The sequence below is a fragment of the Crocodylus porosus genome, unplaced genomic scaffold (assembly GCF_001723895.1).
Source record: "Crocodylus porosus isolate Cpor-Errol unplaced genomic scaffold, CroPor_comp1, whole genome shotgun sequence".
NCBI classification, from domain to species: Eukaryota; Metazoa; Chordata; order Crocodylia; family Crocodylidae; genus Crocodylus; species Crocodylus porosus.
The window spans coordinates 12,081,994-12,102,899 of record NW_017728910.1 but is presented as its reverse complement, the minus strand read 5'-3'; the positions used below and the strand labels follow the sequence as shown (position 1 = coordinate 12,102,899).

The 20,906-nt window shown below is 44.7% G+C and overlaps 1 protein-coding gene across 1 annotated transcript in view; it reads left to right on the top strand.

Moving 5' to 3' along the window:
• Positions 1 to 20,906, top strand: part of SERPINI2 (serpin family I member 2) — a 36,154-nt gene that overhangs the window by 3,319 nt on the left and 11,929 nt on the right. Inside the window, 9 exon segments of the mRNA XM_019532515.1 lie at positions 7,019 to 7,255; positions 8,888 to 9,058; positions 9,165 to 9,242; positions 9,245 to 9,304; positions 9,307 to 9,343; positions 12,938 to 13,035; positions 13,778 to 13,866; positions 14,392 to 14,455; positions 18,240 to 18,332. Coding sequence (XP_019388060.1) covers positions 7,019 to 7,255; positions 8,888 to 9,058; positions 9,165 to 9,242; positions 9,245 to 9,304; positions 9,307 to 9,343; positions 12,938 to 13,035; positions 13,778 to 13,866; positions 14,392 to 14,455; positions 18,240 to 18,332 — 927 coding nt within the window.

Sequence of the window (20,906 nt, the reverse complement as noted above, 5' to 3'; positions counted from 1 at the left end):
GTTCTGGTGCCCCAACCCTATGGGCGTCGCATGGCTCCTTCCACCCCAATACCACGCCCCAAGCCTCTCAGTTGTTCCGGACGTTATCTCGCCTATGCTCTTTCCTCGGTGGGCCTCTCCGAGGCCCCTGACCATATGCTCACCATCACCGGGCTCCTTAATCCCGTACTGGCCTCACCGGGCTCTCTAGTCTTGTACCAGCCCTCACCGGGCTCTCTAGTCTTGTACCGGCCCTCTCCCGGGGCCTCTCTGTGTACGTGCCCTCTCCCGGGGCCTCTCACTAAGCTTGCCCCCATCTGGGGCTTCACGATAAGGTTCTCCCCCTTTCTGGGGGCTCTCAATAGGTTCGCCCCCTTTTGGGGCTTCTCCCGTACAGGCAGTGCCCCACTGGGGCCTGTCTCCCTGCGCTCACTGCACTCATGCCCGCCCGCACTGGGGCCTAACTCCACGTGATTCCCGCAGTCACCCGCACTGGGGCCACATCTCCCGCGCTTCCCACGGATGGGGCTCAGGTGGCCGTAGCCATACCTGGCCCCCTGACCCTCCTTCTGGGTCTTACGCCTGACTTGGGCCCCTCATGATCGGGCGTGGGCGGCCTTCGCCTTACTGGGCCTTCCAGACCCCTTCTATGGGACTGGGGTCAGTGTCCCCTGAACGTCGTACCCCACTGGGCTTCTCGCTTGCACGTCCCTCCCTCGGGCCTAAGATTGCGCTCCCCGCCCGCACTCGGGCCTCACGTGGTCTTGGCCTTACCTGGCCGCAGACCCCTTCCTCGGGTCATACGCCCCACTGGGCTTCTCCGACTACCGCCCACATGGGGCTGGGGTCAAGACTGCAAACACAGTGCCACCCCGGCGCCAAACTGCTGTGCTTTCTCTGGCACCCAATTGGTGTGCCCTCCCAGGGCACCAGGAACCCCCATGCTACTGGGGAGCTCCCCTGAGGCCTCCTCCAACCCCTACAGCCTCACCCGGTCCTCCAGTATTACATAAACAACCAACTAGAAAACCCAAAGCTATAAGCCAACTGGCTGTAACACGAAATAAGCCTCCTGGCTATAACCTAAATTCTGCACCACCCTGGCTCTCTGTCGCACCTCCCCATCAGGGTTCTCTTCACCCCGTACCAACATGCAGACGCTCTGCTTTGCTTTGCTTTGCTTTGCTCTGCTCTGCAGCAGAGCTCCTGCTGCTCAGGCTGCCAGGGTGGACTGCCTTCTGGCCTCAGCCTGACTGCTTATAAGGGCCAGGCCCTGCCCCCTTCTGGCCAGCTGACCAGATTGGTTGCCCCGGCAACCCTCACCTGCGCTTCCCTGAAGATTGGCAGCTGGGCCATTACCAGTAGCGAGCACCCTAATGCTCTGCTACACTTGTTTTTTTCATTGTCAAAAGTTGAGTGGGCATCTCAATAGTCATACCAGAGTTTGTCATTTGACAAGTGCATGTTTTGTAACTTTAACCCAATGGTACTCAGTATTTCCCAAGACAAAGGTGACTTTTGCCTGAAAATGTTATTAACTTATTTTGTGCTTTTTACTGACTGCATTGGACAAGTCTTTTCTGCATATGACAATGTACTATAGGTTGCTTATTTTTAAGTGTTTGCCACAGCTCACCTTTGGGTGTATATGTTGTTGTGGGATGCCGTGGCAGAACAGTTAAGTGCCTTTCTATGCCTCATAGGCAGACAAGGTTCTTTGGGTAGATGTGATATCTTTTATTAGAATAACTAAATCATTGGAAAAATTGTTCTTTACAAGCTTTCAGGCACAGACACCCTTCTCCAGGCACAGGGAGTATTCAAGTCTCACTCTGGATTCATGTGGCAGCTGCAACCAACTCGTCCCACTCCAGTCCAGCTGTAAAATGGACATTTGATCATTTGGGCTGGGGAGTCAAAGGTGACTGGATGTAATGCTAGTTTCATCACTCCTTGTGTGCCATTGGCAATAGAAGTTGGAGCACCTTAAGCACCATAGTCCAGTGGGCTACTAAGCTCAGGTGGACCTTTAACTTTTATAGTACATATTGTCATTGCTCATTTGTCATCACTGGCTACTCAGTTACTTATTTGTATAACATGGTTGTTACTCATGTGGTCCAGGATTGAGTGCCTATCCCTTAAGCCAGGAGTAGGCAATTATTTTTGGTGGAGGGGCATTTAATGAGTTTTGGTGAACTATTAAGGGTCACATAGGTAACCCTGCCCCTTGACAGTAGCCTCTCCCCCTTGCTACCATTTTGGGACTATAAGTCCTACCCCTAAACCCTGACCTTTGCCATCAGAAGTCCCTCCCCTTGCCCCCCAAATACTCCCGGTGGGGGAGGGTTGCCATCTTCGAACCAGAAAAAACTGAAATCATACACTAAAAGTCAAACACCTACTATAACAACATATTTTAATTTTATTACAAAAAATATTTTTGTCATAATTTGTGTTTGCTTACTGTATATAGAGGTGATTGCATAACTCAAAAATGAATTCTTAGTTTTGTATATTGTGTGGGGGGTGGTGGGGACAGGGTGTGGGTGTAAGGGGGGGGCATGGGGACCCCCCTACACTCTCCCATGGCACTGGGTGCTGGTGGCAGCATGGAGCCCATGCCCAGGGGGGCAGCAGGAGCATGGAGCTGAGTGGTCAGGGTGTGGGTGTAAGGGGGGGGCATGGGGACCCCCCTACACTCTCCCATGGCACAGCAGCAGGTGGGGCACTCAGGACACTGGTTCCCAGAGAGGCACAGCTCCAGCCAATGCTGCACATCGCAGTGAGGGGTGCAGTCTCCCAGGAACTGTCTGTATTCCACTCACTTGCAGCCCACTTACTTGCACAGCACAGGAGGGAAGCCCCATGTGTTCCCTGCCAGGGCTATGCAGCACAGGAGAGAAGCCCCACAGGCTGGAGACCATTGCCTTCCCCACCAGGGCTGCACTGCAGGGAAGGAAAGCCCCAGGTGCCCTCCCCTGGGGGGTGGGGAAGGAAATGGGCTCCAGCCTGTGGGGCTTCTCTCCTGCGCTGTGCAGCCCTGGCAGACGAGGCACCTGGCTCCAGAATATGCAGCTTCCCTCCTGTGTGAGTGCAGGGAGCAGCAGCAATACAGGCATCCTGGGGGAGACTGTGCCCCTCACTGTGATGCTTAGTGCTGGCCAGAGCCTCAGACGACCAGGAAACTGTGCCCTGAGTGCCCCACATGCTGTTGTTGGCGCTATCATTGTCTGCTGGAGCTGTGCACTTTGGGGGAGTGTGGGAGGGTCCGCACACCCCTCTGACCCTCCCTCACACCCATGCTGCTCGGTCCAGCTCTGTGCTGCTGCTGCTGCATGATCATAGGATCTGTGCTGCTGCCAGCCCCAGCCCCATGCTTTGCACTCTCTCCCAGCTGCATCCCCACCCCTTCTGCTTCCCTACCTGCTGCTTGGAGCCAGGAGGAGACTGGGGAAGTGGAGCAGGTCCCTGGGGGTGGCAGCAGCAGCTCCACCCAGAAGCTGCACGCTGGCCAGGAGGGGCCCTTCTGCCCATGAGGGTGGGAGCAAGGCAATAGGGTATGTTTGGGTGCCTTGTTCCCACCCTTGTGGGTGGAAGACTTGGGTAGGGCACAATTTGTTGTGGGGCCCATGGGCTAGATGGAAGTGCTTGGCAGGCCAGATCCGGCCTGTGGACTGTATTTTGCCTGCCCCTGCCTTAAGCTATAATCCTATGACTGGAATTAATGTCTGTTGATTCAAATGGCTACTGTCTCTGCATGACGCAAAGACAACTGCAGTTTGACCATAGGAAGTAAAGCAGTCATATTGCATTTTGAGGAATAGTGGTTACAAGGAACTACAAGGTGCAGAGATTAAAGGATCATAGCACTCATCACTCGTTTACAGAAGTTCCCAGTGGAACTATAGCCATTTCCATAAACTGAGAATCTACCCCTATAGTTGAGCAACAGTCTTCTCAATTCTGCTTCCTTTTTTTCCTTTATTCTTTAAGTCCATCTTCCCATGACAGGATGGCTCCAACAATAACTGAATGGCTTAAATATATCTTCAGTGACTTTACTCATGAATGGCATCATATTGGCGAATTTGTAGGCAGGAATACTTCATTTAACCACAGAAGAGCTAATGAAGCCTGCAGATGTAGGATGGTTTCTCATCACTGGGCTTCAATCCTGTTCTGGTGGGACCTCCTCTGGGAAGCAAGGAGTAATTTCATCTCATTCCTCTCTGTACTGTGTCGTGTTTTAGGAAGAACTACTTCATTTAGGAAGAACTACTTCACTGTAAGGGTGGCCAGAGCCTGGAATAGGCATCCCAGAGAGGTGGTGCTCTCACCTTCCCTGGAAATCTTCAAGGGGAGACTGGATAGGCACCTGGCTGGGGTCTTATGACCCCTGCCATCCCCAGTGCTCCTTCCTGCCCATGGCAGGGGGTTGGCCTCGATGATCTGTCTAGGTCCCTTCCGACTCACTGATTCTATGATTCTGATTGATTCCAAATGGAGCAGTATTTCTTTTTAGTGTTGACATGTGTCTACTGACAGATGCATTGAGATATCAAATACATATCACCCAATGCTTCATCCTGCACCATTGAATAACTGGAAGTTTCTCCACTGGTTTCTATCCAGCCTGTAGACCACTGAATAATCCTTAAATGGCAAACAATTTTGGGTACTACCAGTGCTTGGCTGGATTCCAGCCAGTCTCATCCAAGCCAAAGGCATTATTTCCCCTTTTACCAGAGGTTTAATATATTTAAATGCAACAATTGTTAACTTGTTACCTGGGGAGCGGTAGCTGTTTAGAATGTAAAGAATGCTGCCTCGGCTAACTTGTTAGTGCATGCAGCGAGACTCTAATGCCCGTATCCATTTTGCCCAGTATCTTTAACCAGACGTTCCTCACTGAAGTCTTTAAGGCTAATTGTCAAGTGTTCCCAAAATGCATTATATTTTTCAGAATTTGACATGATTAATATCAGAGATCAGAGCTAGTAACCCCCTCACCTCATTTCTTACTTATATGTAAAACACTTATTTTTATAAATGATTATAAAGTAACCATTGGAAGGATATAAGGAACCCCAAAACACAATTCTTCAGTGAAAAAGATTTTGTAAATCATTTAGCAAACAGATTTTTATCATTCCTACATCTTGTACAACAAGCCCTGCACTCTTAACAGCTTAAAGGCAGAGATAATTGAAGCCTGTCTTCAATTTCAGGTTCTAGGAAATGTAATAAGTCTACTTTTATGGCGGTGTGTAGTTTTAATGTTATCTGCAGCAAATACAGATCATTGTTCTGCAAATCAAGTCAAATATGCAAAGTGTTTTTAACACTGTGTTGCAACACTTTGTTTGGTATAATTGTCTTTCTTCATATACTACCAAGAATAATGATGATGTCAAGGGACATCTGGGCATTTATAGCACATCCACAGACCTTCAGCATATGACGTAAGCCCATTCATTCAAGCAGATGATTACTAACTATTACGGGATTTTTCCCCCTTTAGAAAATACTTAAACAGACAAGTTACATTAGAAAAGCAACACACTAACCTCTGCCAAGTGTCATGCTGTCAGTCATTGGCAAAAAGAGCTCTTTTCAGAATGCCTATTCATTACAGTGTGGCACTAGCAGGGAGTGGTGACAGTAGGTGGCTACAACACTAAATGGATTTCATATCCCGGCATGGTTGTAAAGATGTGACACAACAGGAGAGAAATAGAACAAGATGAGCATGGACATGAGAGAGAGAAAAAACAGAAATTGTAGTGTGCTAAACTGTAGCTTTAAACAAGTCCTGGAGGCTGAAATTCGGCCCTGATGTCATGACAATGACTTCAGTGGAGATGCTCCAGGAATGCAATTGGACTAAGGGCTTAAAAATCAAATACATAATCAATAGGTTTCAAAATGCAACTATAGTCAGGAGGGGGGCGACACCTCCTGTGACACCTTTCAAGGAAGATAAGGGCAGCCTGAACATATGGAAGTGACTTTAAAAATCCTTTGCAACCTGACATGTTGCCAATACTGAGAAGAATGCAAAAGTCAAGCACTTTGATTGCTCAGCTTTTTATCAAGAAAACCTGTGGATCTCACTGATACAGTCTTTAAATTGGCTTAGTTTATGTTGTGTTATATTGAAGTGGGTTCTGCTCAATATTATCCTCTGAAGAAACTTACTGAATAAAGGAGCCAGATTCTGCTGTTAATATGAGTTTACTTTAGGAAGGCTCCAGGAGATTTCACCCAGACTCCTTGTGGAATAAGGTACATTTCAGCAAGAGAAAGAAAGGATAGAGAATTTAGTCTATTTAAGTTACAAAGGCTAGGTTTATTTCTTTAAGGCTGAAGAGTCCATTTCATTATACATTTTACTCAGATGACCAGAGGAGAGAGTGGCTTTGGTGGCAGCTAGGGAAATGGATATAGGTAGGTTTTGATTGAGGGAAAGGACACAGAGAAAAAAGTTATCACTTTCTTCAGTGCTCCTCCTTTTCAGGTCCCACTGGGTGCATGCGTTGTCAGAAGAACTTAATGCAGCGAAAAGACCATTGTCCCTCCGATGGTATTTCTTTCACCCTTTGAGACATTTTGCTGTAGTTTGCACAGGACATGGCTTGTATCTGGAGCAGTTTATCATGAAAAGGACAAGCCATCAGTTTTTGAGACTCCCATGCATATGGGAAGAGCCCCCCAGTTCCCAGGGACCTCTGGTCTCCCTACCTGTCAACTCTACCAGACCGCTTTGGCAGCAGTAAGCTTTGCTCTGAGGGGTCTTCACTCTTGCTTGCACCCCATGTCCCATTTTGTTAAATTGTACTGGTAGCATAAAGGAAGTATTCAGTGCACTGCAGCTCGTTTGCAAAGCAGCCTTCGTTTTATTGTACCTGAAGTTCTGGGGTGGGAATTATTTTGGATATGGATATCGATGCTATTGCACAGCTGTTTTATCTTCTTCAAATGAAGATGCTACTATTAACATTTATTTTCCTTAGGTGAAGAATTCTCTGTGCTCCAGACACGAGTCTCTGTCACCTCAGAAAAAAAAAAAAAAAAGAATTTACATTTAATCTTGCCAATGCCCTCTACCTTCAAGAAGGATTCATTGTGAAAGAACAGGATCTCCATAGCAACAAGGAATTTTTTCAGACTGCTATAAAACTGGTGAATTTCCAAGACACAAAAGCTTCCACAGAAGCCATAAGTACCTGGGTGGAAAACAAAACAGATGGTAAACTCTCTATAGCTTTTGCAGAATCATTGCTTGCCATTGAGTCCCTTTCCCTTCACAGTGCCCTAAATGTATAGACTAAGCTGATTGTTGTATAATTAATCTCTGATCCATGATGTATGCTGGACTGCAGCAAGGAATCTGGAAGTGAGCACTTCTTTTCCATTATAGACCATTGCTCATATGAGCAGCTAGCCCTTAGAGACAACGGAAATACTAAGCTGTTCTGAAAACATTAATGATCCTGTTTTGAGTCCCAGGCCCTTGAACCACTGTTCAATACAATTATTTACTTAAGCCTGTTTATGCAGCTATTGGGTTTGTGACACTGGAAGCCAGGACTCCTTTCCAAATAGAAAGTAAATAGTGATTTAGTCTGTCAATAACACATGCCGCGTTTCTCATACTAACTGTAAATGATTAATACATTTTAGTAAACTCTATCCATTTTCAATAGTCCATATGCCCAGCACATCCCTGAATAACACTACTACTATTATTTAGACTGGCAGCAATTTACATGTGCTTCCCTTTAAAATTATAATTTAGGCCCCTGGCCATGATTAAGCCTTAATTTTGCAGCACAAACCATATAAATAGGCCTCTTAGGACCCATGAGAGGTTCCCTCAGTGCTCGATTCCTGGTGTTGTTCAGTTTATTAAAATTCCATTTATTTTATGCTGCTCCTACGCCATAAATCTTTAAAGGCTGTTTCTACTGAGAGCGAATAACTGAACTGAAGCAGCTTTCAGAGGGAAGGTGGAGGTCCTGGGACCAGGACAGGAGAAAACTGGAGCTTTTCTCCTTTAGGGAATGTGTGTGCCTGAAGTGGTTGGTATTCAGGAGTCATTCATGGGGGTTTTAATACTGGGCGCAGGGATTGCTTTACATTTGGAGGCAAAAGGAATTTGAATGGCTCATTTCTTATCTCCAGCAACTGCCGAAGGCCCTAGCATTGCTGCCCTTCCAGTTGCTGCTGCTACATTCGACAATGATAATTGGGTGTTTTGGTAAAAGTATTAGCAGCGAAAGAGAGAGAGGTGGTTAGCTGCGTTAGTCTGAAGTCATGCAAAGGCAAGATAGAGGTGCACCTTGTAGACTAAATGAATCAAAGTTGAAAGCATTCATGAGCCACAGCTCACTTCATCAGATATTACCAATGAAATAGATGATGATGCTTAAATTATCATCAGCCTCCATTGTTAATCCCGCTTCTTGTGAGATAATGCTGCAGACTAGGAGAAACAACACTGCACCCCTTACACTTGATTCGTCGTATGAAGGTTTTCCATGAGAGAGGAGAATTCATTGAAAATTAAACAAAAATCTGCTCTTCAGAGGCACAGTGCAGTAAAGATATAAAAAACAATCTGGAACTCTGCAGGAACATATATAGCCATTTATTATGCCATCAACCTCCCTAACACCATGGATGTGAGCTGGTGCGCAGTTATGTCCATAGTAAAACCCTCACCCACTTCAGTAATGTGACAGTGCAAGAGGGTTTTTGTAAACAGGAAACCCCTTTATGATCATCCTGTATGCTACCTGCAGGTTCATGTTCATTTTATTTAAGATGCAGTGGCTGGTGCTTGAGAATTTTGCTCATCTATTTGTTTTCCCCATTGGCAAAATAAAAAAAAAAATTGTTTCAAGTGAATAATTTGATCCTCTCAGTAGGCTTGTTCTGGCGAAAGCTATTTACTTCAAAGGACACTGGAAACAGAAATTCAGACCAGAAGCTATGCTGGAGATGGTTTTAACTAAAAGGGATGGTTCTGTAACAAAGATGCCAATGATGTATTTTCAACTGAGAACAAAGATTGATATTTTAACCTATACTTGTCCATCTGTCTGTCTAATCATCATCAGAATTTTCTTTGTAATTTTATTTTGCCTCTTGCAAGGCATGACTTCCTGCTTCTTTTCCAAGCCATTTTTCTGACAATAAGGTGAGCTACCAGGTTTTGGAATTGTCTTAAAAAGGATTAGGTCAGTTTAGCTTTAACACTTCCTTCAAAAGATGCGATTACTAGAAGTAGAAAAACTAATGACAGCTCATCTGATAAAAGACTAATGCAGGAGGTGGATGTAGAAATAAGCCTCCTTAGGCATATGATGTACTTGCTGGTAGTCTGTAATTGTGTCTTATCTCTTATTTTCTTCCATTTATAGAAGATTAGGGGATTAGTGTGTAACCGAGGTGGTACTCCAAGAGGTACCCCCTCTCCAGTTGAAGGGATCAGAGCAGGTGCACAAGCACTGTGGGGGGTGTAGGGACTCTCCTCCCCCTATAGAGCAGAGCCAGATCACTAATGGGGACTTAACCATATACCTTTTAATGCGAGAACAGTACTGGGAACATAACCAGTATAAACCAGGGGATATGGGGGACACTACAACACCCCAAGAGGGCAGGATTCAACAAAGGTTAGACACTTACAATCATAGACATATTCATCCAGTTGACAGAAGACAGGGTTAACAAAATATAAGACACAAACAGCAGAACAAATAATGCTGGTTGGTGAAATGTAAAAGGCACTGTCACAGTACGCTTCCGGGCCCTGCTCCCAGTGAGTCTTGAACTTAAGCGGGGAGGTGTGTCACAGGACACTGAAATGCCCGGCTCCTATAAAGAGGTACAGGTGCCGGTTGCCGGGGCAACCGCAGTTTGGTCAGCTGACCGGAAGGGGGCAGGGGCTGACCTATATAAATGATCCAGGCTGAGGCTAGGGAGGCAGTTTCCCACTTGCAGCCAAGGAAGAAGGAGCTCTGCCGGAGTAAGCAGAGCAGGGAAGCCGGATGGGCTGAGCAGCTTCTGTTCAAGGATGCTGGGTAGAGGAAGCCCTGAACGATGGTTAGCCAGATGGCTTAGAGTTTATGTTGCAGCCCAGGGGCTTGAGTTTTCCGTTTGTAGTTTTATAAGACCGGAGGACTAGGTGAGGCTAATACGGGTTGGAGGATGCCTCATAGGGGCTCCACGGTAGTGTGGAGACCCTGGTGCCAGAGAGGTCACAACATTCAGGGGTGCATGGACCCCAGCCCTGAGAAGGGGCGCAAAGGATTGGGGACCAGGTAAGGCCGAGGCTGCCTGAGCCCCACAGGAACTTGTAGACCCAAGGAGAGGATTTGGGGCCAGGCGTAGCTACGGCCACATGAGCCCCAATTGTGAGAGGCCCCAGTATAGGCGCGGTCACGAGAGCAGGGCACAGGCGAGAAGCCCCCAGGGTGGGCCTGATCGCGGGGAAAGCCCCAGTGTGGGAACAGTCGTGGATAAGGCCCCAGTGTGCATCCGCGAGGGCGCGGGTCATTGTGAGACAGGCCCAGGGAACCCATGGGGTGTAGGCGGTTGAGGCAAGCCAGGGAGCGACCGTGAGGGCGCAGGCGATTGAGATGAGTCCAGGGAACCCGGGAGGGTGCGGGCAATTATGAGAGGAGCCAGGGGGTGCCCACGAGGGCGCAGATAGGATTGACCAAACAACATCTGATACATCTGCGAGGCTTGGGGTGTGGTACAGGGGTGGTTGGAGCCACGCATAACCCCTAAGTGCACTGAGTCATCTAAGACGGAGCACAGACTTGGATACATCAGGGGTACCGTGTCAAAGAGGACAAAAAGGCAGCCTCCCTTAACACTACTTACATCAAAGATGTGGCGGGTGAGATGGTGAGGGTGCATTGACACCAACTTGGCATGGTAGGGGGCGCTAGGAGAGATCACGGCCGCTCCTAGGACCCCGCCCCATGACAGGCACAAAATGTCAAATAACAAGGAATATAGGGTACCTAGGTACCAGGAGGCGGGGGGAAAGAGGGGAAAACACAATGACCCCTTTCCACTGCAAGAAGAATTTCTCCGTCACTTCAGTCACCCCAGCTGGGACGTGAATTCGGATCTCCCACATGGTAGGCAGAAACTCTATCACACAGCCACCAGTGCTGGGGCTGCTCCAAGCTGCTAGGTGTCTTGACCTTCCCAGAGCCTCGGCCTCACCTCTAGCTTCCTGGCCGCTTATTGGAGGAGCTGGAAGCAGAGCTAGGAACCTCTCAGGTCACTGCTTAGATCCGTGCTGGAGCTGGAGAGCCTCTCCTGATGGCCACAGCCTCTTGTAGGGGATCCTGGAGCCCAGTTTGGAGCCTCTCCTGCCAGCCGCACGCTGCACTGGTGAGGGTCCCACTGCTGCCTGCAGGTCCCGCTCCTTCAGGCTCTTCTGGGGCAACTGCTCCCGCCCCGCTGGCTCAGTTCTTTGAAACTCCTTCCTTGTGGTCCCTCACTGGTCTCTCTTGAGTCAGCTGTGCTGCCCCTTTTATCCCCCTCCAGGTGACCCGGGGGCCAATCAGGGGACATGGAGAGTGGGTCTCTGGGGCCTGATTGGTGAGGAAAGGGAATCCCAAGCTCTTCAATCATCTTTTACCCTTTCAAAACCCCTGGGCTAAATCACTGTCAGCTAGCCCGTCACAAGTGTAAGGTACAAAAATGCTTGAGGAATCTCATTGAAAATAGGTGTGATTTTTCTCCCACTTAAGCACAGAAGTGGTTAGCTTTGTCATTCTGAAGTCAGGCAGAAGGTGGGGCACCTTAGGGTGTCTGTACACATGGAGTGAGGCTGCTCTGACGCCCTGTAATTAATTGAGTCTGCTGGAGTATAGTAATTAATATGCTCCAGCAGTTCAGTGTCACATGGATCAGTGTTGCCATGTTGAAACATGGTGGCAGGGGTGCTTTAACTAAAGCTTGTTTGATGAGCTTTAGATAAAGCACTCTTGCTGCCATTTTTTCAGTGCTGGGATGCTGATATACATGACGCTCTGAGCATTTTAATTAGAGTGGCTCCAAGAGCTTCTTTAATGAAAGCCCTCCCCCCCCCAACTCCTAGGGCATGTGTATAAATGGTCTTAGACACTAACAGGTTCAGAGAGGCATGAGCTTTTGTAGGCAATAAGCTACTTATTCAGATGCCTATGGATGCTTATGTTCTCTGAAACAGTTAGTCTTTAAGGTGACACCCTGTCTTACCTACTCTTACCTGAGTTAATGAGAATTTTGTATTTGCCTTCAGATTGGATTCAAGTCTCTACAGCTACGCACAGATATAACTAGCAAGCTTTGCACCCTGGAGGGGTGCAGAGGAAATGGGGGAAAGGGAGGATCAGTCTTACCTGCACAGGGATGTAAAATCCCAGGCTGCTGCTGGTGTGAAGTGTCCGTCTGCCTTGGTTGTTGCTGCTGCCCTGCGAAGCTGTCATTCTGACACCCCCTCTAAGGGGGTGCCCCACTCACCCCCCCACCTACTTGTTATGCTACTGCTGTGTACAGTGTGTAATCCTTAAAATCCATAGGACTGTTTGTGCAGTGCAGTGCTGTGCACATAACTGGGATAGTTGGTTCTGCCTCATTCCAATAGTACTTCTAAATAGAGCAGAATAGCACTTATACTGAGCTTTCATTTATAGCTCTATGAATACTTTAAAAACATGGCTAAATATCATTATCCTCATTTTATAAATTGGGAAACCAAGTTAGAGAGAGGTTAAATAATTTGCTCAAAATCACATAGTGAATCAATTGCAGAACAAGTCTCCTGTCTCCTGCCCCTGCTCTAACTAATAGGTTTGCTGCCTCCCTTACTAAACATTTATTGGCTGGAAAAAATATTGATCCTTTTAGAACAGGTCTTTTTTCTTTCCTATAGTTTCTACAGGTTTAAAATAGAACAGAAAATGGACTTCAAAGAAAGTCTGCATTCTCTCAATGTAAGGGAGATATTTAGTGGTGGTTGCAACCTTTCTGGAAAAACAGGTGTGGTGATTAATAATGATGAAACTGCTGTTATGACACTTGTATCTCAGTTTTAAATTTGTATCACTTTTTATAATAACATACTTCAACTATGTGCTTCCCATTTTGGACTCAAAAACAACCAATTGGTTGCTTAGAAAATACATATTCACACAAAAATACCCCTCAGGGTTTTTTTCACTCCACATCAGAGAACTTACTTAGCTTCTTCTTGGCTTCACCTCAAGGCATAGAGAGCAGGTCAATGGGTTTTTTTCAAACACGGGGGACTTATAAAATTTAATGTTTGTAGACCTCTCACTTATGAAAAGTGTTGAGATAAACACAAAGGTTCTCTTTCTGCCACTACCTCTTCTGTTTCCTTCAGCCCCATAGACTGTTGAAGTCAATGGTAAAACTCTGGAGTTAACAAAGAGCATGATGAGGTCCTGAATATATAGGGCAATTCCTTTTACATTAATGTAGACTATGATTAATATCAACATCTCTTAGCACCCAGGGTTCCCAGGAGACCACTTTTTCATATTACATGACTTGTCTACATACTTTTGCAGCAGCCCGCACCCTCCTTCACCCTCTAACTCATTCAGCATCAATGTCTGACGGTGGAAAACTTGCAATCACTATGTTTTGGGATACTCAAAGTTGGAAAATGAACACAAAAAAGTCTTCTGTTTACTTCAACCTTTTGCATAAATCTTCATTTCCCAATATTAAATGTATATCTATTTCCCCATTAGAGTCACTTGACCTATACATTCAGAAGCCACTCAAAAAGTTTCTATTGAGGTCAGGGAAGATGGTAGTGAAGCTGCAGTGTCCACTCATAAGGTATATATGTTTGCACAGTCTCACAGGATGCATTAATGGTCTTATTGTTCTGATCTGTTGTTTGAGCCTGAGGTGAGTGGCTCTTGAAAAAAGGTTGAGTACACCAGCAGATGTGATTTTTTATCTCTTTGTTTTACATATGTAGATTTTAGCCAAGGAATGGCTTCCATACGTCTGGACTTCAGAGGAAACTAGCCAAGCACCTAGCTGGGGTCGACTGACCCCAGTGCTCTTTCCTGCTCAGGGCAGGGGGTCAGACTCGATGATCTACTGAGGTCCCTTCCAACCCAAACATCTATGACTCTATGAATGAATGCCTTTTCCCACATATTTGGCTACACTTTGATAGTATTTATTCGGTAGTCTTGCATTCAGACACCTGTTTTTCATTGGCTGAATCCTACTTCAGTGGGGATGTCAAATAAATTATTTTGGGCAACTTTTACAAGCAGCTTTTTATTTTGACTTTTTGTCTATGCATTCACTGATATGAAATCATTTGCAATGATTTTGTTTCCTTTTCAGAGGAGTTTGACACAATACGCAGTTTCAGAACTTCAGGTATTTTTTCTTGTTCTATCCCACAAACGTTAGCCATTGTTTTAAAAATTGCATGGTCTTGCATCCTGCATGGAGCACTGGGGACAAGAAAAGACAAAAGTATCCAAGGCCAGATCCTGATAGGCAGTTAGGCACCTAAATACTGGTTGATTTCAATGGGAGTCAAAGCTTCTAATAGGAGTTAGATGCCCTAAAACTATTTTTTTATCTAGATCTCAGTCTTTTCGCAGCATGACCTGGAAGGATGTAGATAGTGGCGTCCTGCAGGGTTCGGTCCTTGGACCTGTACTCTTCAGTATCTTCATCAGTGACTTGGATGGGGGCGTGAAGTGTACTCTGCCCAAGTTTGTAGATGATACTAAGTTGTGGGGTGAAGTGCACACTCCGGAGGGTAGGGAATGATTGCAGGTAGACTTGGACAGATTAGAAAAGTGGGTATTACACAACAGGATGCAGTACAACAAGGACAAGTGCAGAGTCCAGCACACCTACTGGCTGGGAAGTGACCCTCTCAGCAGCACAGAAGCGGAAAGGGATCTCAGAGTCATAGTGGACTCCAAGATGAACATGAGTCGTCAGTGTGATGAAATCATCAGTAAAGCTAATGGCACTTTATCGTGCATCAGCAGATGCATGACAAATAGATCCAAGGAGGTGATACTTTCCCTCTATGTGGCACTGGTCAGACTGCAGTTGGAGTACTGTGTCTAGTTTTGGGCACCATACTTCAAGAAGGATGTTGATAAACTCAAGAGGGTCCAGAGAAAAGTCACTTGTATGGTTAGGGGCTTACAGGACAAGTCCTATGAGGAGAGACTCAGGGACCTGGACCACTTCAGCCTCCACAGGAGGAGGCTGGGAGCTAACAAGAGCTCAATTAGTTAATGGAGAGGGGCTTTGTTTTTTCAATGGGTTGATAAACACTGAGTTAGGGGTGATAAACATTCCCTGCTGCGCTGCTCAGGAGGAGGGTGGGAATAATAAGAGCGTCCTGCCGGGGCCCGGCCATGCCCCCCTCAGATCAGCTCTGTGAAAGGGAAGTGAGGACTCTCTAGTACCCCCTGGCTTCTATCCTGCGCCATGGTAGGCACGTGCCTGCATTTTCTCAGTCCTGAGGGGATGTCTGTATGGTTACAAAGTGGTTCAGTCTAGCCAGGTTAGACTAACTTGCAAAGGTTGAATTAATTCAGGCTCAGGCTTTTTGAACGTCTGTCCCTAGCCCACGTGTCTCCCTTTCTTCTGGTCATACATGTCAAAGGTCAGCTTTTGAGCTCCCGGACATATCCATTCTTCTAAGGTGTGTAGCATTTGCTGCTCCTCATTTACTGTTTCTGTCCCCTCTAATAGTATGTGTCTAGCAATGGTACATCCTTCCAAGTGCTACTGCTATGTGGAGTAGAAGGTGCTGAAGCCACTTCAGGGCCCATGTTTCCATATTTAGCTTCCTCACCAAGAATAAATGTTAATTGTCATTTAAATTTTAGAAAAAAAAACTTGCTCATTAAACTAATTCTTTGTTTTAGGGATTTCAGATTTTCTTTAGATGTGATTTTATTTTATTAACATATGCAATAAAATACTAACAAAACCTAGTTAGGTCATAAACTATGTATCATGTGTAGTGGCTTTGTAACTGATGAATTTAACTCCTGGTTCTCACTAGTATATGACAGGAGAATTGGGCCTAGTCTATCTCACTTCATGTACTAAAAGCAGAGGATTTGCCATGAGTCTTTAAGCAAAATTTCATAGCTACCAGTCATGCTATTTAAAATGAGTTCTATGTTGAGGACTTAATTTGCAGATCAGACAACTTTATATATAGTATATGATACTTAGAACCCTGTTTGAAGTCAATGTTGTTCCCACCCCAAATATATTACATTTTCCTTTTTTTCATTCCTGTTTGCTTTTCCTTTGCTGGTAATGTTGCCAAGCACTTTTTGGGGCCTAAATATCCTTCTCAGTTTTTACATCTACTCCTCTGTTTGTCTGTAGTTTGAAGGATGGTTGTTGGAACCTGAAATATTTTGATGAGTTCAGAGCCAGCCTTAGGGAAAATGGTGCCCAGGGCAAACTTGTATTTTGGGCTCCCTCCCTTTACAAGTCAGTGTAGATGCTGCAGGCAGAGGCAGGTGGGTAGGGGGCCTCATCTGCTCACACGTGTATGCATATTTGGTGTAGGGAGGCCATGGCAACCTGGGCAGTCAGGGGGGGAGCACAGCACCCTGAGCAGTCACCTACATTGGCTACCCCTAAGAAAAGCTCTGGGTGAGTTACTGAATGAGAGGTAGTCAGATGTTACAGCGATGAGGGCATGATTGTAATATCACTCACTCAGAGTCATCAACGATTTCCTCCATAATGCCATATATTATGACAAGTATACCTTTAATTAAAGACTGCTGAACCTGTCTCATTCTGTGTGTATCACTGTCCCTGACAAGGTGAGGAATATTAGTTGCTGAATGGTAAAAGGCTGGAAATCCAATAGATTCATTTTCTTTTCCATGTTTACAGGTGTTACGAGCAGGGAGCAGATGATTTGATTTCTTTTCTGCCACATAGAAAGTGCAGCAAAATTAAAACCGCTGGACCCTGCCTGTTGACACTATGTTTGTATTATGTGCCAGGGTAGACGAATGTCTGTCACAGATTATTTAAATTGGATTTAGATTTAGTTTATCCTGCCATGGGACAGGAAGGTGGACTAACTGACCTCTGCTTTCTCTTTTATGATTTCTTTGATCTCAAGGAAATGTCCATTTTGTCTTTATGTCAACCTCTGCTTTAATGGTTAGGAGTGATATGACTTTATATGGCCTCTGGGATACTTATGAAATCCTTTTTAATAACAAAAAAGTGATTTACTATATCTAGTAAAGATGTTAATATGAAACTGAAGATAACTTGATTTTATTTTAATGACAAAGTTTGTCAGTATTGTATCTTAATTCTTAACTAAGCCATTTTCACTTGTAAACCACTGCTCTTGAGAATATATATCACTGCTTAAATGGGCCATTTTAAGCTTTCAGTTTGACAAATGCCTGCAGGGCAGGTAATAACCATAGTTAAAACAGAATATAGTTATAATATGCACTTCAGATGAGTTTTAAAATGAAATGCCATTTCTTGAGTTGAAGAAGTTAAAATCTAAAGGTATCTTGAGTAGGTTATTATCCTTGATAGTTTGTGCTAAGTCCCTAAAGAAAATACCATATTGCTAAGCAGCTGTATATTATACACGGTTTTTTTTTCTTGTAATTTTTCAATTGTCTTCATGATTTGTGACTAATGGAAAAGGCCGTTAGCATACATTGTCCTTTTGGGAATCAACAACTGCAGTTCAAAGCAATGCCTAAACTGTGGAGAGAAAAACATTTTACTTAAGTGTACCTCTTTCTTTTACTGAATCATATACTATATTCTGGACATGATAGGGTAGTGTTCTGATCTGTAATGACAAATTTCTCCATGGCCAAAGAAGGACCTTTAATAACAGCAAAAGTCATGGTTCTTCTATGGAAGTGACAAGATGTATAGTATAGAGCCCAGCTTTGCAGAAGCGCTCATCAGAGTGGATCATTCAATCTATTGTACATTAGAGAACCAAGTTTTTTCAGCTGCTGACTTCAAGTAGCCTCTAGAGAGGGCATCTTAACAGTTTTGCAGGGAAGATACCTTTCTTCCCACAGCCCCAAAACACCTCTGTCAGCACCTACCTCAGCAGCTTAGGCTTTGGTCTAGAATCTAGACTCTAGATAAAGAGTTTATCTAATGGCTGTAGTAGAAATGCTTGGTTTCTGTAGGCATGCATGTCATGAAACCAGACATGAACATGTCACAAAACCAGTTTGTGGCTCACCATCCTTTCCTATTTGTTCTGAAACATAATCTAAGAGGTCAGGTTATTAAATTTAGGTACTGTTGGGACTTTTTTTAAAGGGATACCTGTTAGACCCAATGGATTGGTTTTGGAAATAGGAAAAAGTACAGAAACTAATAATAATGTAAATCTCTATGCACTGACTGCAACCCACACATGATAGCTGGTTGTACTATACATGAAAATATGAAATTTCTGATTACAAACAATGAAGTTAAACTGAACAATTTATGGCTACTGTCTAAAGTAAATGAAATGCAGGAAGGTAGCAAAATAAACGTGCAATGCAAATTATATTCTTAAAGTTTGTTTCATTTTAATAAGATTATTAGAAAGGAAGGGGCTGGTTTCAATTCGAAGCTGTCTCTTTACTTCATATATATTCATGTATTCTAGTCAAATTTTGACCGTTCTTTGTATGCACTTCGTATTTTAATGTATTTTTCTGGAACTCTAGGCCATCAGAGCTTAAATTATTGATCTAGCTTAAAATTCTGCAAAATGTCATTATCTGATCTCTGGTCTGTTCCCCATCTGAAAAACAATCATTCTAAGGCAGACATTATATTTTCAACATATTTAACCAGTTAATTATATATTTAATAGTAACCCAGCCACATATTCAGGCAATTAATGGCACCATAAATCATGAAATAAACTACAAAATGATTACTTATGTTTTGTGGAATACATTTTGTAGCTGGTTTACTTCTTGCTTTAAATTGAATATGTGTCAGGGTCCCTGCCATGAAGCCTGGTGCCAGTTGCATGGCAGGGCAAGACTCTGAAAGCAGTCCCAGGGCGGTGTACTAGACCAGCTGATTGCCTGTCCCAGCCCAGGGACTGCATCACACCTCCAGTGTGGTCCCTAGGCTGAGACCAACAATCAGCTGATTTTCGGTTCCAGTCCTAGGACTACACTGGAGTCTCCAACCAGCCCCAGTGAAGTCCCAGGGCTGGGGTCGACAATCAATCCCAAACCAGGAATTGCACCAGTTCACTAGGCACCTGGCTTTTTACTTGCCAGTGCAGGGAGAGCCTGGGATCATGATCTTGGGCTCCCCCTGCAATGGCAAATTGCCGATTCCAAAATCATGTGTCCTGCCATGTACATATGACATGACAGGATGTGTATGGGGAACAGAGCTCATTGCAACATCAAGTAAAAGTGTTCCAGGGGCCTACTGTTTCTGGTAGCAAAGAAAAAGTTATGAGTGTGAACTGAGGCAGGGTTATCTTTCTATATGGAGGGTCAGAGCATGTCCCAAGATACACCAATACATATTTGGTATAATATTTATCGCAGAATTCAGTTAATCAGTAATATCACTGATTTCACTTTACACTAGTACAACAAAGAAAATTTAGCCTAATATAGGCACAAAGTGCCTCACTCATTTCTTTGAGTATTTAGCTCTGGTGTTCCTAATGACTTCACTCTATATGGTACTATTGGTAACACTGGCAGACTTATAGTGATGAATATAGAATGGGACAAAGAAAGTGTTTTTATCCCCATACATATTAATTATAGAAAAGCACTCTGCTACTTTCTTTCTTTCATTGTTGCCTAATACCTGGACTTGTTCTCTGAATTCTGCTCCCTTTGTCTCCAAGGCGTAACAACTAGGGGAAGAGAGGCTGATGAGTTTTGCATCCAGAAGATACCAAAGAGCAGAATTTAGGGTGTCCAAATGGTGGTCTTCAATTCCCCCTGCCTCCCTGAAGGAGTGGTTCTGAACACCACAGTTACTTTTATGAATTAAAATATTAGTTACTACCTAATTCAACCCTCCATCAATTTGTAAACCTACTAGTGGTATACCTTTTGGGACATCTACTCAGTGGAAGCAGGATGTTGGCCTAACTTAGAAAGTCTGGACCGAAGGAGCATTTAACAAAATAACTTAATTCAGTCATTTTCGCAAAATGAGCTTGGCACCCTTATTTTGGCTTCTGGAGATTAATGTAGTTCTTTAAGCATTGGGAACAATAAAGACCCATGCATATTTTTATATTGGTTTCACAGCCAAATCTTTTTAAAAAAAGTATCTTCATAGTTTCATAGTTGGTAGCGTTGTTTCCCTGTGGGGTCAGGCCAACTCTCAGGATCTCAATATTGTGCTGTTAGACAGGAGGGTGTGACACAATTGCACATATACAAGCATACAAATCAATTAGGTGCATAGACACACACACACTACCAGCTCAGGCACATACACAGCCAAACCAGCCTAGGCACGTGCATATCTATCACTAATTCAAGCACATACACTATATACCCCAAAAGTTAGACACAGATCACTAATTCATATATCATGCACACAATGACACACAATGACACACACACACACACACACACACACCAGTTCGCACACATACAATCCACCTACACATACACACAAGTAAGGGAGTGAAAGTTGCCAGAACCAGTGGACTACAAAGAAGCTGGCTGAGGGACTGAGGCTTGGGTTTACTTAAGGTAGACTGGGGCTGGAAACTGAGGCAGACAGCTGAGATACTGCCGATAAGTGGTGGCAAGGAGGAGACAGCCAGGAAAGAAACTGAGGCAGAAACCTGGTTGCTCAGG